Raw genomic sequence first — 11954 nt, forward strand, 5'->3', positions numbered from 1 at the left:
ATTGATGTATTGCTTAAATTGATATTTTTTAAGCCCAAAGCCTATAAATAGTACACAATTAAAACGTTTACATGATTTGTCTGGGCCTGAAATTCAACAGAATTTAATTAAACAATGAATTTATATTTTTTTATATACCTAGATTTTCTTCTGGAACTACAGTTCCTGTAATGAAAATAATTAGCCTACGAGCTATATTCAAGGTTGTTTAAGCACACAGAATAACCCCACATCATGAGTTATAAATAAGGTTGAAAAAAAACAAAGCGTAAAGTGGACCGGCTGCTACAAACCTCTCTTATTCTCGCGAGAACTCTCCGCACTAACGTGAAGTGACCTCTGTCACAGAGAGAACCGTTGAGCTGACGTGCGCAGCAGCAGAAGGACCAAGATGAACAGAGCTTTGAACAGATCAAACATCAGGCTCCTGGTGAGGAAACATCACCTTGAGATGTGGTTAAACCCGTCAGTTTTGTATGCATGGACTTCTAATTAGAGCTTTATCTGTGCTGTGCTAGATTGTTACATATCGTGGCTAAACTGTGGTATGGTTACATATGTGCTAATGCTAAAGTTATATGAAACGAAAAACTTAACCACCTGAAAACTAACTAATGACGTTTTACTCCTAAATGCATACTGCTACTGGCTGAAAACAACATGTTAATCCACTTAATTGTCCAATAAGTTCTTTCTCATCCACAATGTTGTCACTCTTGTTAGCATAGACGGCTAGGTTAGCTTCAGTGAAGTTATGAAACCTGGAAACGACAACAACACTGTCAACTGGTTACAGAGCATTTGTGGTTCGATTTTAGTGGTCGTGCTCTCTTAGACACATTTCTGTTACTCCTTGTGCTTATTGCACTGTGCAGTCATTTGTATTTGCTTTATTTGCTCTTGTATAATTGACCTTACATCACATGTGCAGTGAGTTCTGGATGGCACTGGTCCTGACCTGACCCGCACTTACACAAGCGCTGCTGATGTGGCGGTGCAGGTGAAGCACGGGGGCCTACAGTTTTCAATTAGTTTGTAATTGATAGAGGAGATAATAATAATAAAGTTGGACAGTAAATTAGCATTACAGTTTATTATTTTTGCTTGTTGAGGGTTCATAGAAGGTGTAATGTGAATGTTAAATTGTGGCAGTAAATCACATACACTGTATACTGTATACTGTACACATGATTGTGAATGGGGATGTAACGGGAATATTGTGAAATCAAAAGTCTTACAATAATACAGTATAGCCTATTGAGTTATGAGCTCCATTTCAGTGCAGAAGACATGAAGCTCTTTTATATTAAGTGTTTTGACATGACAGTAATTGTTGGTCAATGCATTATTAATGGGGAAAAATTAAAAAAAATAAAATACTATTCTTTTAGCTTTTTTTGGATATTGTTACATCCCTGAATAAACCTATGTAAGGGAGAGACTTTAAATGTACTAGATTTAATAGCCAACCATGATCAGTCCCTAATATAGAATTATACATTACTTAAATGCAAGAAATGTTCACCTGCCCTTTCAAACCTTTTACCAACATGACCTCTCTTCTCTGCAGACGGGCCTCGCCCACAGGTTTCAGAGCACCCTAGTGGTCGCGGAGCACAACAATGACAAGCTAACACCGATCACCCTCAATGCCATCACTGCTGCCAGTAAACTCGGGGGAGAGGTGTCGTGCCTTGTTGCTGGAACAGACTGTGCAAAGGTAGAAAGGACTAAACGGGAGCTGGTCAAACCCTCGATCTCGGTCTGTTTAACATTCATTTCCACATCTTGCTCTTGTGTTCTTTAGGTCGCAGTGGAGCTCAGCAAGGTCCAAGGAGTCAAGAAGGTTCTGGTGGCCCAACACGACTGTTACAAAGGGGGCCTTCCTGGTATGTTACTCCAAGATTAATATTTTCACACAAGCAGGAAATTAAAGTCTAGTTTAATCAAATGTACTAACTCATTTTTTGTCTTTTTTTTTCCTCAGAGGAGTTAACTCCACTTATTTTGGCCACACAAAACCAGTTTAACTTCACCCATATTTGTGCTGGCGCATCTGCCTTTGGAAAGGTAATTTAGTACACAATTTACCTTGTTTTGTAAAATCTTTCATTGATTAAATTAACTGTCCTCCGTCTGTGTCAGAATCTATTGCCCAGAGTAGCAGCCAAGTTGGATGTCGCCCCAGTTTCCGACATAATTGAGATTAAGGCTCCAGACACTTTTGTCAGAACAATCTATGCAGGTATTTTAATGACCGTAAAGGATGCACATAAGCAGATCTTTGCATAAGCTGTATTATATTAGGCAATTCTGTGTGTTAATTGCTTTTGTAAATGTGTTTATCTGTGTTATTTGAAGGGAATGCTCTCAGTACTGTGAAGTGCAATGAAGCAATCAAGGTCTTCACTGTGAGAGGAACTGCATTTGAACCGGCAGCTACTGACGGAGGCAGCGCTGAATCTGAAAATGGTATTGATCTTTCATAACGATCTCTGTGCATCTTTACCCTCAGAGCTGTAATTCAAGGAGGTTCCGACTAGTGCCAGTAGAGGGCAACACATACACCGAATCCATCTAGTTTGTGCACTTGCATGTTTACTTCAGACTTATATTATGTTAATACTACAGCAAAAGGGTCAAAATAAAAGCATTTTGAAAGTAAAAAAAACTTGATTTGTGTAGTAAAATTGTGTTTCTCTTGTCAGTGCCTGTCTCTTCAGCAGTGGGTGTTTCAGAGTGGCTTGAGCAGAATCTGAGCAAGAGTGATCGGCCAGAGCTCACCAGCGCTAAAGTGGTCATTTCTGGAGGTGTGTTTTGTAATAAATACTTTGATAAAATTGTAGATGTTTTGATGACCGTTTGGTCTTTATTCTAGGAAGGGGATTGAAGAGTGGAGACAACTTTCAACTCCTCTATGACCTTGCAGACAAGTTAAATGCTGCCGGTATGTGTTGGACATGATGTGATTGTCATTTGTTTTTTGATGTGTATATAAAACAAGACTTTTATTTTTGCTTTTTTACAGTTGGTGCCTCTAGAGCCGCCGTGGATGCCGGATATGTGCCTAATGATATGCAAGTTGGGCAAACTGGCAAAATTGTTGCACCGGTAAGAAATCCTTTTATCAACAGGATATTGTCACTGTTCATCGAAATCTCATTCTCATCTCAGAAATAATGAATTACTAAGGTTGTTCCATCACATTTCAAGTTTTTGTTTTGTATATTCCTGATATTTTGCTTCAGATGTAAGTAGTAATATTAAGTTCACTGTCTTTTAATGTTTACAGGAGGTGTACATTGCTGTTGGTATTTCAGGAGCGATTCAGCATCTTGCTGGAATGAAAGATAGCAAGGTAATAGTCTATAAACAAATGCAATCTTTGTTAAATGTGTAATGTACAGCTATGTTTGTTTTGATCACAAAGAACAACTAAGAGCTTGTTTTTGTCGTGAGGAATGTAATGCCATTTCAGCCCTTTCCAGAAATATTTTTATCCAAATATTTTTGGCCAGAGTTTAAGTGATTGTTCTTTTATTCTTCAGACTATTGTTGCGATCAACAAAGATCCAGAGGCACCCATCTTTCAAGTGGCTGACTATGGCCTGGTCGCTGATCTTTTCAAGGTAACTGTGTGTCAGTCAATTCATTAAATCTGCTTTAATATTGATAAACAGAGTGCATGATACTAATTGACAAAGTTAGATGACTTAACTGATCACTTTTTGGAGTAATATTTGGTTGAATTGCAGATTATACTTGTCTTCCCAATTTCTCCACTGACATTCTGTTAATATTATATAGTTGTAATTTTGAGCTTGATTGAAGTTTTCTTGTATGAGAAATGCAATCTCTTTTGGCTCTTAGTTCTGTGTCTAACTCAAAACGGGCACCGTCTCATCCAGGCTCATTCAAGTGAATATTTTGATATGTAAACATGTTCTCTTATTTTAGGCGGTCCCAGAGATGACCAAAGCCTTGAACAAGTGAATGGAGTAATGTGCATTCACCACAGACTGGCCACGTGTTTACCTGATGAACATCTGAATGTGGGGGACGGACATGGTCAGAGTGGCTGAGAGGGCTGTGACACCCAAAGGAGAGACTAACTCCTGATTCACTTTCTCTGTAGATTTTTATAAACTATTGTAAATATTTAATTATATGTAAAATGTTACAGTAAAACCTTTCTTAGTATTGTTATAGACCTAGTGGCTCGGTTTGTGGCTTGAATTCTTATGTAATTTCTGCTTAATTTACTGCCCTTTTTTTGTTTTTCCTAAACTGGAAAAAGAAATGAAAGGACAACTTAATTTCAGCTTTACTTTGGGTTTTTCTGGTTTTTACTCCTAAATAAATTTATTAAATACAAAGTTATGCCACATCCATTTCTTCATTCTTTATTCAATTTTATTAAATCCCTGTACAGTCTTGTTTAGGTGAATATGGGGAAATGTTACACTAAACCAGATAAGTTTGAAATGTTTTGGAACAAAAAAAGTTCATGCTTTCAAATGTTTGCATTTCAGCAGCAGCTTGGAAGTTCCTTTTAGTTTTGACTAACACTGATATCTGTACAGCTAGAGGAAACTAAGCATGTGGTGATTGCAGTATGGCTCAATTCATAATAAGGTAGATAGTTTGTAGCATCATTTCCCCCTTATGGCACATGAACGCACCAGAAAATCCAGTAAGTTAAGACATTATCAAATGTATGTTGAAGTTACAAAGAGCTCATTAATAAAATCAGCATCTAAATTGTTACAAAGTGTATCAAATGAGCCAAAACATCTATGCAGCTTAATGAGATTTCAATAGAAATCACATGAGAAATTTAGTCTGTTTGAAGCCTCAATACTGCCAACTGTTTTGGTTAAAACAATGTCTGTTCCTGAAGAGTAGCCTGAAAGAAGTGTGTAGTTTCAGCAGTTGGAGGAAAGTGCAGACTGCACCCCAGGGTGCTCTAAAAGCTCCACGCTTGTATGTGACAGCAGCCCATGTGTCATGTCTTAGAGAGGCGCTTGAGGGAAGCCTGGACTGGCTCCATTAGTCTGTGCTTCTCGTCCACAAGCGGCTCGTTGCTCTGCAGCTGGATAAGAGCTTTGCCATGCAGTGCTCTCTCTTGGTTTTTGTTGTAGATGTTGAGCCTGCGTTCTAGTTCAGGGCTGCTTTTGGTGGATCCAGTTGGGCTGGGAGGTTTGAGGTTGACAGGATCCAGGCCTTTCTGAGTTAAACATGAGTGTTCAGACAGCGAAGAGAGCAGCTCTTGCATCACAGCGCTTGGACTTCCCCGAACCAGGGGGCTGCTGTAGGGCGGTGGGTAGTCAGTGGAGGTGGAAGCCTCTCTCACTGTGGAACTGCAGTCTATGCTGGAGGCCTCGCTAACGGAGCTCTCTGTTGGCTGTAGACGGCCTGAGCTCAAGGCCTCTGCACTCACCAGAGTAGAGGGCAGCTGGCTAGGGTTGGTGGGAAGGTGCACGTCTATGGCTGCAGTGGTGATGACTCTGGCAGCAGGATCTGGAATTCCCATGTCTGCAAAGATAATCAAAATCATCTGCAACTGTAGCTACTGAATACTGGGTAGAAAATAAGTCTTGGCTCACCACTGCTGGGTTCACTGTAGTACTGGCTGATGTAATTATTCATGTCGTCTTGAACGCTGTGGTCTAAAATATACACATGTGTTTAGGACGTAATACACTAATATTTACATATGCAACATGACAAGATCCACTAAGCAGTTAATTCCTTCCACCTTCCTTTATTGGGGTTTTATCGCCCCCTGTCCAAAGAATACAATTTGGATTCAACAAAAACACTGTTTGACATTGGGGTTACTTGTGGCCTCACCTGGCTCCCGTGCTCTCGCTGGGACCCTTTGTTCCAGCCCATCCACTTCTTGGAAGCTGCTGTTGCGTTTGCCCCACAGACCATGCATCTGCAGGGCCACCTCCCGCTCAGCTGACAGGTCCAGGTCCTGTTGTGCCAGGTGTGCCCTCAGCTGCCGGATCTCAAACTAGACAAAAAGCATTCTCGGGTTTACGATTGACTATGAAATTATTTGTTGTGACTAGACTTTTTAAATTAAGCTCTTTAAGCTCTTTATACCTATTAGCATCTCAATGATGCTTATTAACCACAATATTTTTGTGCAAATAAGCCCTTCCCAAACATTCGAACTGGAAGCGATTGGAAGTAGATCTTTAGCCCCCTCTACTGGTCCTTTAGGGATGAAATAAAGCACTTACTGCCTGCTCCTGGCAGATATGAGTGAGCCGCTCCAGCTGCTCCTCTCGAATGGCTTTGGCCTTCTCAAACTGCTGAATCTCCAGCTCCAGCTCCACTTTGACTTGCATTACATAAGCTACAACACAAAGGGCACAGTATCAGTGTTGCAATCACTCACCAACACTGTTTACTTTGGTTATACTGGTAAAAGTGATGTAAATGTTACTAGTAATCACTGGTGATTATTTAGTCAACTTCAACACTCTAGTCATGTGCAATGCCATTTCCCCCCCGATAAAAATATTTACATATTATGTCCATTATTTTCTCTTTGTAGGGTTTTTTATTTACTAACAGTTAGACACCTTTTATACCTTACACCTTTTCCTTTTATAACACTGCTGAGTATTCACCATTTTAATCACAATGATTGACACATTGCTGACACTCACCATCAATGATCCTCTTGACCCTCCATATGCGCAGGGTCACAATGAGGCCGATGGCATCCCATGGGCTGCTCGGGCCATTGGCCACAGTGGAGGCTACCATGGGTGCGAGGGACAGGACAATGACGGCTCCATCGAACACCTATGAGAAGAAGTTGTAACAACAACAGGAGGAATATCACACAGCAGGAGCTTACCTCCACTTTGTTCTCTATGTAATCCCATATTCCCAGCACCACAATCCGGAACACTGTCTGTGAACAGAAAGAAAAGGGCCAGTCATTTAAAGATGTCGGTGTAATTCCTCATTCATCCAGGAGCGTTCCATAGTAGAATGCGACTCTTATCCAAGAGTCATTCTCAATCTGCAGATTGAGAATGATTCTTGGATGAGAGTCATTTTTGCAAAAAACAGAGTCCAGATGACAACAACTGAATCTTTTTCTACTATAATAGGAAAGGTGGGAGCAATGTTCTCTCTGTTTCTCATGATTGCATGGAAGATATCCATCCAGAGAAAAGTGATAAAATGCAAACTCCACACAGAAAGGCTTCTCCTGGCCCAGGAATTGAACCCAGGACCTTCTTGGGTTGAGGCAAGAGTGCCAGTATGTGCAGATAAAAGACACTCACCTCAGTGAAGAAGACAGACAGAATAGCCAGGCTGATCCAGTGGATAATGCAGGCAAACTGCACTGCATTATTAACTGCAACAACAACAAAATACAATAACTATATGAATTCAAGAGAGAAAAGTAAAACTGTGTGCAAAGGGAGCTGTGGTCTGCTGGAGCAGCAGTCTGTGCGTGAGGGACACTAATAGACTCAGTAAGATCATGGGGAAGGCTGGGCATGTTGTGGGGGAGGAGCTGGACACTCCACCTGCTTCACAATGTGCTGGTCAGATGCAAAAGCTTGTTCAGCAATAGACTGTTACTGCTGCTGCTCCACTGAGAGACACAGGGTTGCTGCTGTTGCCTTTAAACTGCTGAACATTGTGCTGTGTTATGTTACTGTATTTACTGATATGTATTTCCTTGTAGTGCTTTCTTTGTAGTTTAGAGGTTAGAATGTAATAGTTAACTCTCTTGAGGCAGTAGTACTTACACTGCAGTAACATGGTGTCTATGAGCAGCTCCAGAGTGAGCAGCAGCACCACCACAATCACACAGAAGACCAGGAAACAGTTAAAACCAGCAGACAGGAGGCAGACCTGCCACAAGGCAGCTCGGTGTCCACAGCATGGCTTCAGCCAGTCCGACCTGCAGATGTCACACAGAAACCAGGACAAAGACAATGGCTTTGTGTTAAATGTTTGTATTAAGTGTAAAGATTAAAATGTAACAGACTAATGGACAAAAGCTCAGTATCTTTCCAGAAGAAGTTCCCTCATACCTGAAAAAGTGTGATGAGTGTTATGAAACCTGTGTTTCATTAGAATACATGGGCAGAACTGAAAACAAGGGTTCGTTTGTAGAGTTCACTTGACCTGAAGCAAACGCTCTCCAAACACTCCTGCTTCATCTGATTAATTGTGTTGAGCACAAGTGGAGTTGAGCTGAAAATCAGCTCCATCTCAAACAGTGCAGGCCTTCTGAAAGCTATGATGTCATCTGAAACCATTGACCTACATATAGTTCATTTTTAAAGGCAGTGGTGGAATGTTGAAGCAGTTTTTTCAGAAAGTATAAAACCTGTATAGTGTAGTGACAAGTGTGCTGAGGAATGCCTGCATCCCTACAATCACAATCCAATCTCAGAACAGTTTAGCCGCAGATTTCACCTCTGTGTGTCTGTGCAATGTGCACAGTCAGATGCTGCTGGGGAAGGAAACTGCAAAACCCTATTCAGAAAGACTACATCTGGAAAGATTGCTTTTCAGTCCCCGACACAGTATCTTGGAATTTGGTCCCTACAGAACTATTAACCAGAATTCCACCACTGTCGCCCCTTTTCTGAATTAAAAATGAAAAGAATTATTGGTCATTAATGTGAGCAATGTAACCTAAATCGTTAGTAGTTACCTAGCACTTGAAAAATCCCTCAGCAAACTTAAAGATTTTAATTTCATTTAGGGCACGAATGATATATTTAACTGTTTTTACAACATTGACTCACCCATCTCGGTTGTCATCCTCGTCTGGGTTAGAGATGAGTTGAGAGCCGGCAAGGGACATGTCCAGAGGCAGGTCTCTGTAGGCAAAGCTTACCAGTGGCACAGGACCCAGGCGCTGGGGATCGTCTTCCACTTGAGCCGAAATCACCTCCAAATCTGAGGCTCTGGCATGTGGAGGAACTCTGTTGTAAAAATACAGGAAAGAAATAGAAAATAAAAAAATAAATTATTATGTACTGCATTACAGTAGCTCACTGACAATATCATTAATAAAGCTAGCAACATTCTAGTGTTGAAAAGTACAATAGAATGAAGATGACTGATTGACCCACCTCAAAAAAATATTTTGCCTTGTATAATCTACAGATTTTTAAATTGTTCTAGACTCCTTTTTGACAAACAGCAATATCAACCTAAAATGTATTACATAAAGCAGCTGTTCGGACAGTTCTCGGGTTATCAGTTTTCAAACTGTGACATATACATTCCCACACTGATATTTAAGACAACATTTCACATTATGATATCTTTGTTTGTTCTTGTCCTTGCAGAAAATAGTGAGCTAGGATTGGAATAAGAAATACTGAGTGTAGGAAAAACTCACTGAGCTTTGTGAGAAATGTAGAAGAGCTCTAGCCTCAGGCATGTATGAATTTAAATCAGAAATAAGTACGGTACTTACTTGTTGCTCATGATGAGGACTTGTTTTTGATGCTCACACCAAATATAGTGCTTCCGCTGCAGACGTCCGGCTCATATCACTTCTAAACAGAAAAGAACTGTAATGCTTGTCCAACTTATTAGTTAGTTGATTATTTTTTCAAAGTTGGCTCTTCTAAACTGAAGTTGTATGGGAACACTTTTGGAGCAAGCAAAACTATTCTGACTAAAAACAAATTAAAGAATATATCAGTGAAAAGTGGTCCAGAAGCAGAAATGTATTGGCTTTTTATTTATTTTTTTGATTTTAAGATATCTACACTTGGCTTCAGTCTTGTGGCACAGGAACATATCCCTCTTGCATAACAAGTGCAGGGCATAGATCATTGTGCCACAAAACAGGCCTTCATTGATGTCCAAGTGAGACGGTTTACATCAGCAGAGCCCACTGGCAACTAACAAGCATTAAGCAAATACAGCACACACATGTGAGCTCACAGTGCACAACGCACACACACACACACACACACACACGTGAGCTCACAGTGCACAACACACACACGCACGTGTGCACACACACACACACACACACGTGAGCTCACAGTGCACAACACACACACGCACAGGCACGCATGCACGCGTGTACACACACACACACACACACGTGAGCTCACAGTGCACAATACACACACACACACACGTACGCACGTGTGTGCACACACACACACACACATGTGAGCTCACAGTGCACAACACTCACACGCACGCGTGCACACACACACACACTGCACATACATGTGAGCTCACAGTGCACAACACACACACAACACACACACACACACACAGTTGAGCTCACTGCACACACATGTGAGCTCACAGTGTACAACACACACACACACACACACACATGTGAGCTCACAGTGCACAACACACACACGCACAGGCACGCATGCACGTGTGTACACACACACACACACACACACACGTGAGCTCACAGTGCACAATACACACACACACACACGTACGCACGTGTGTGCACACACACACACACACATGTGAGCTCACAGTGCACAACACACACACAACACACACACACACACAGTTGAGCTCACTGCACACACATGTGAGCTCACAGTGTACAACACACACACACACACACACACGTGAGCTCACAGTGCACAACACTCACACACACACACACACGTGAGCTCACAGTGCACCACACCCACACACACACATGTGAGCTCACAGTGCACAACACTCACACTCACACACACACACACACACACACGCACACGCACACGCACACGCACACGCACACGCACACGCACGCACACGCACACGCACACGCACACACACACACCATTTCATGCACTAGATATTCAGTAATATAGACAGAGGCTCCTAACCAGAATAGTGCCTCAGCCTCTGTGGCCTTGAATAGCCTGTGCGTAGGCTGCTAGCCTCGCATTCACTCGCTATACAATGTACAAGATGTTCTGTTCCCCCAGTGCCCTGGTGCTAAGGATGGAGACATTGCTCTCCTCACCGGTAAAGAGGAGGATGCAGCGCACGGAGGATGCTCTGGTGCCGAGTCTGACCGCTGCATGTGGGCTGCGCTTCGTCTCACAATCGCCACGTATCCTGATGGTCTCCTCCAGACCCACGGCACCATGCTTTGGCAGAGCAGACTACCGTCACTGGTTCAAGCTGAACGCGGTGTCTTCAGTGTGGGCTAAAATGTGCTGGCAGGGCTCCCCTAAGCACCGGGGATCCATGTGCCCGAGGACGAGAGGGACGAGAGAGACGAGGGGAGCCGCAGGAGCTGTCCAGGGTCTGAACGGACGGACCAGGGCCAAGCCCAGGGTAAACTCAGCAAAAACAAGCGATAAATGCCGACATAGACCGTCAGTAGTGGACTAGAAAATCCATTAAAAATATAATAATTCCCTATAATGGGCAATGTATTAGCTCAAGTCAAAAGACAAGCCGCGTCGACGGAGAAAAATAGTAACCTTCATTCTTCCTCGCGATATCTCTCGCTCACGCACGAGAGCATCAAATGAACTTAGCGCGGGCCCCTCGTTCTTTTGATCAAACGTGCAGTCTGTGCACATGTTGGTCCTACACAGTCAAAGGTGCTGAGGGAAATAGTTGAGAGCACAAATACCTGTACAGCCTATACTGAGCTTCTCCTTCTCGTTTTCACACGTTTAAGAAAAGAGAGGTCTATTTTTGTGTAGTATATGTCTGTCTGTGTGTTTAGGTTATTTATCTGTCTGAAAAGAATGTTATTGTAGACTGAGGCACCTAATTCAAACAATTACCCTTCCCCAGAGCAGGAAACAGCACATGCCTATAATTAGACAATGATGCTAAGACATAGGTTATTAGGTCAACAATGTTGCAACAATACAAATCACTAAGAGGCTCATCGTGCTGAAGTATTTATTGTTTCTTCAATCGCATTCCTTTGATGCCTTTTGTGTACAGCGTCC

The 11954-nt window shown here is 42.1% G+C and overlaps 2 protein-coding genes across 4 annotated transcripts; one reads left to right on the forward strand and one right to left on the reverse strand.

Moving 5' to 3' along the window:
• The first annotated feature begins 323 nt into the window (after positions 1–323).
• etfa (electron transfer flavoprotein subunit alpha) lies at positions 324–4202 on the forward strand. Its single transcript, XM_072434700.1, has 12 exons — positions 324–430; positions 1571–1720; positions 1808–1889; positions 1988–2070; positions 2146–2245; positions 2362–2472; positions 2709–2810; positions 2879–2947; positions 3029–3111; positions 3293–3358; positions 3549–3629; positions 3958–4202. The coding sequence occupies exons 1-12, from the start codon at positions 392–394 to the stop codon at positions 3991–3993; spliced, it is 1002 nt and encodes a 333-aa protein (XP_072290801.1). The 5' UTR covers positions 324–391; the 3' UTR covers positions 3994–4202.
• Positions 4203–4377: 175 nt separating this feature from the next.
• tmem266 (transmembrane protein 266) lies at positions 4378–11387 on the reverse strand. Of its 3 annotated transcripts, none has more exons than XM_072434697.1 (11): positions 11006–11387; positions 9479–9557; positions 8799–8978; positions 7788–7942; positions 7314–7387; positions 6878–6934; positions 6684–6822; positions 6252–6367; positions 5842–6019; positions 5607–5669; positions 4378–5535 (listed from the first exon to the last, which is right to left on the reverse strand). In XM_072434697.1, the coding sequence occupies exons 2-11, from the start codon at positions 9487–9489 to the stop codon at positions 5006–5008; spliced, it is 1503 nt and encodes a 500-aa protein (XP_072290798.1). In that variant the 5' UTR covers positions 9490–9557; positions 11006–11387; the 3' UTR covers positions 4378–5005. The 3 variants fall into 3 exon arrangements, with proteins under 3 accessions (XP_072290798.1, XP_072290799.1, XP_072290797.1); XM_072434698.1 differs by having other exon boundaries at positions 5854–6019; positions 9479–9560; XM_072434696.1 differs by having other exon boundaries at positions 9479–9560.
• Positions 11388–11954: the final 567 nt, after the last annotated feature.

This window comes from Eucyclogobius newberryi, unplaced genomic scaffold (assembly GCF_026437365.1).
Source record: "Eucyclogobius newberryi isolate DKJ021-1_F unplaced genomic scaffold, fEucNew1.0.hap1 SCAF_7, whole genome shotgun sequence".
In the NCBI taxonomy this organism is placed as follows: domain Eukaryota; kingdom Metazoa; phylum Chordata; class Actinopteri; order Gobiiformes; family Gobiidae; genus Eucyclogobius; species Eucyclogobius newberryi.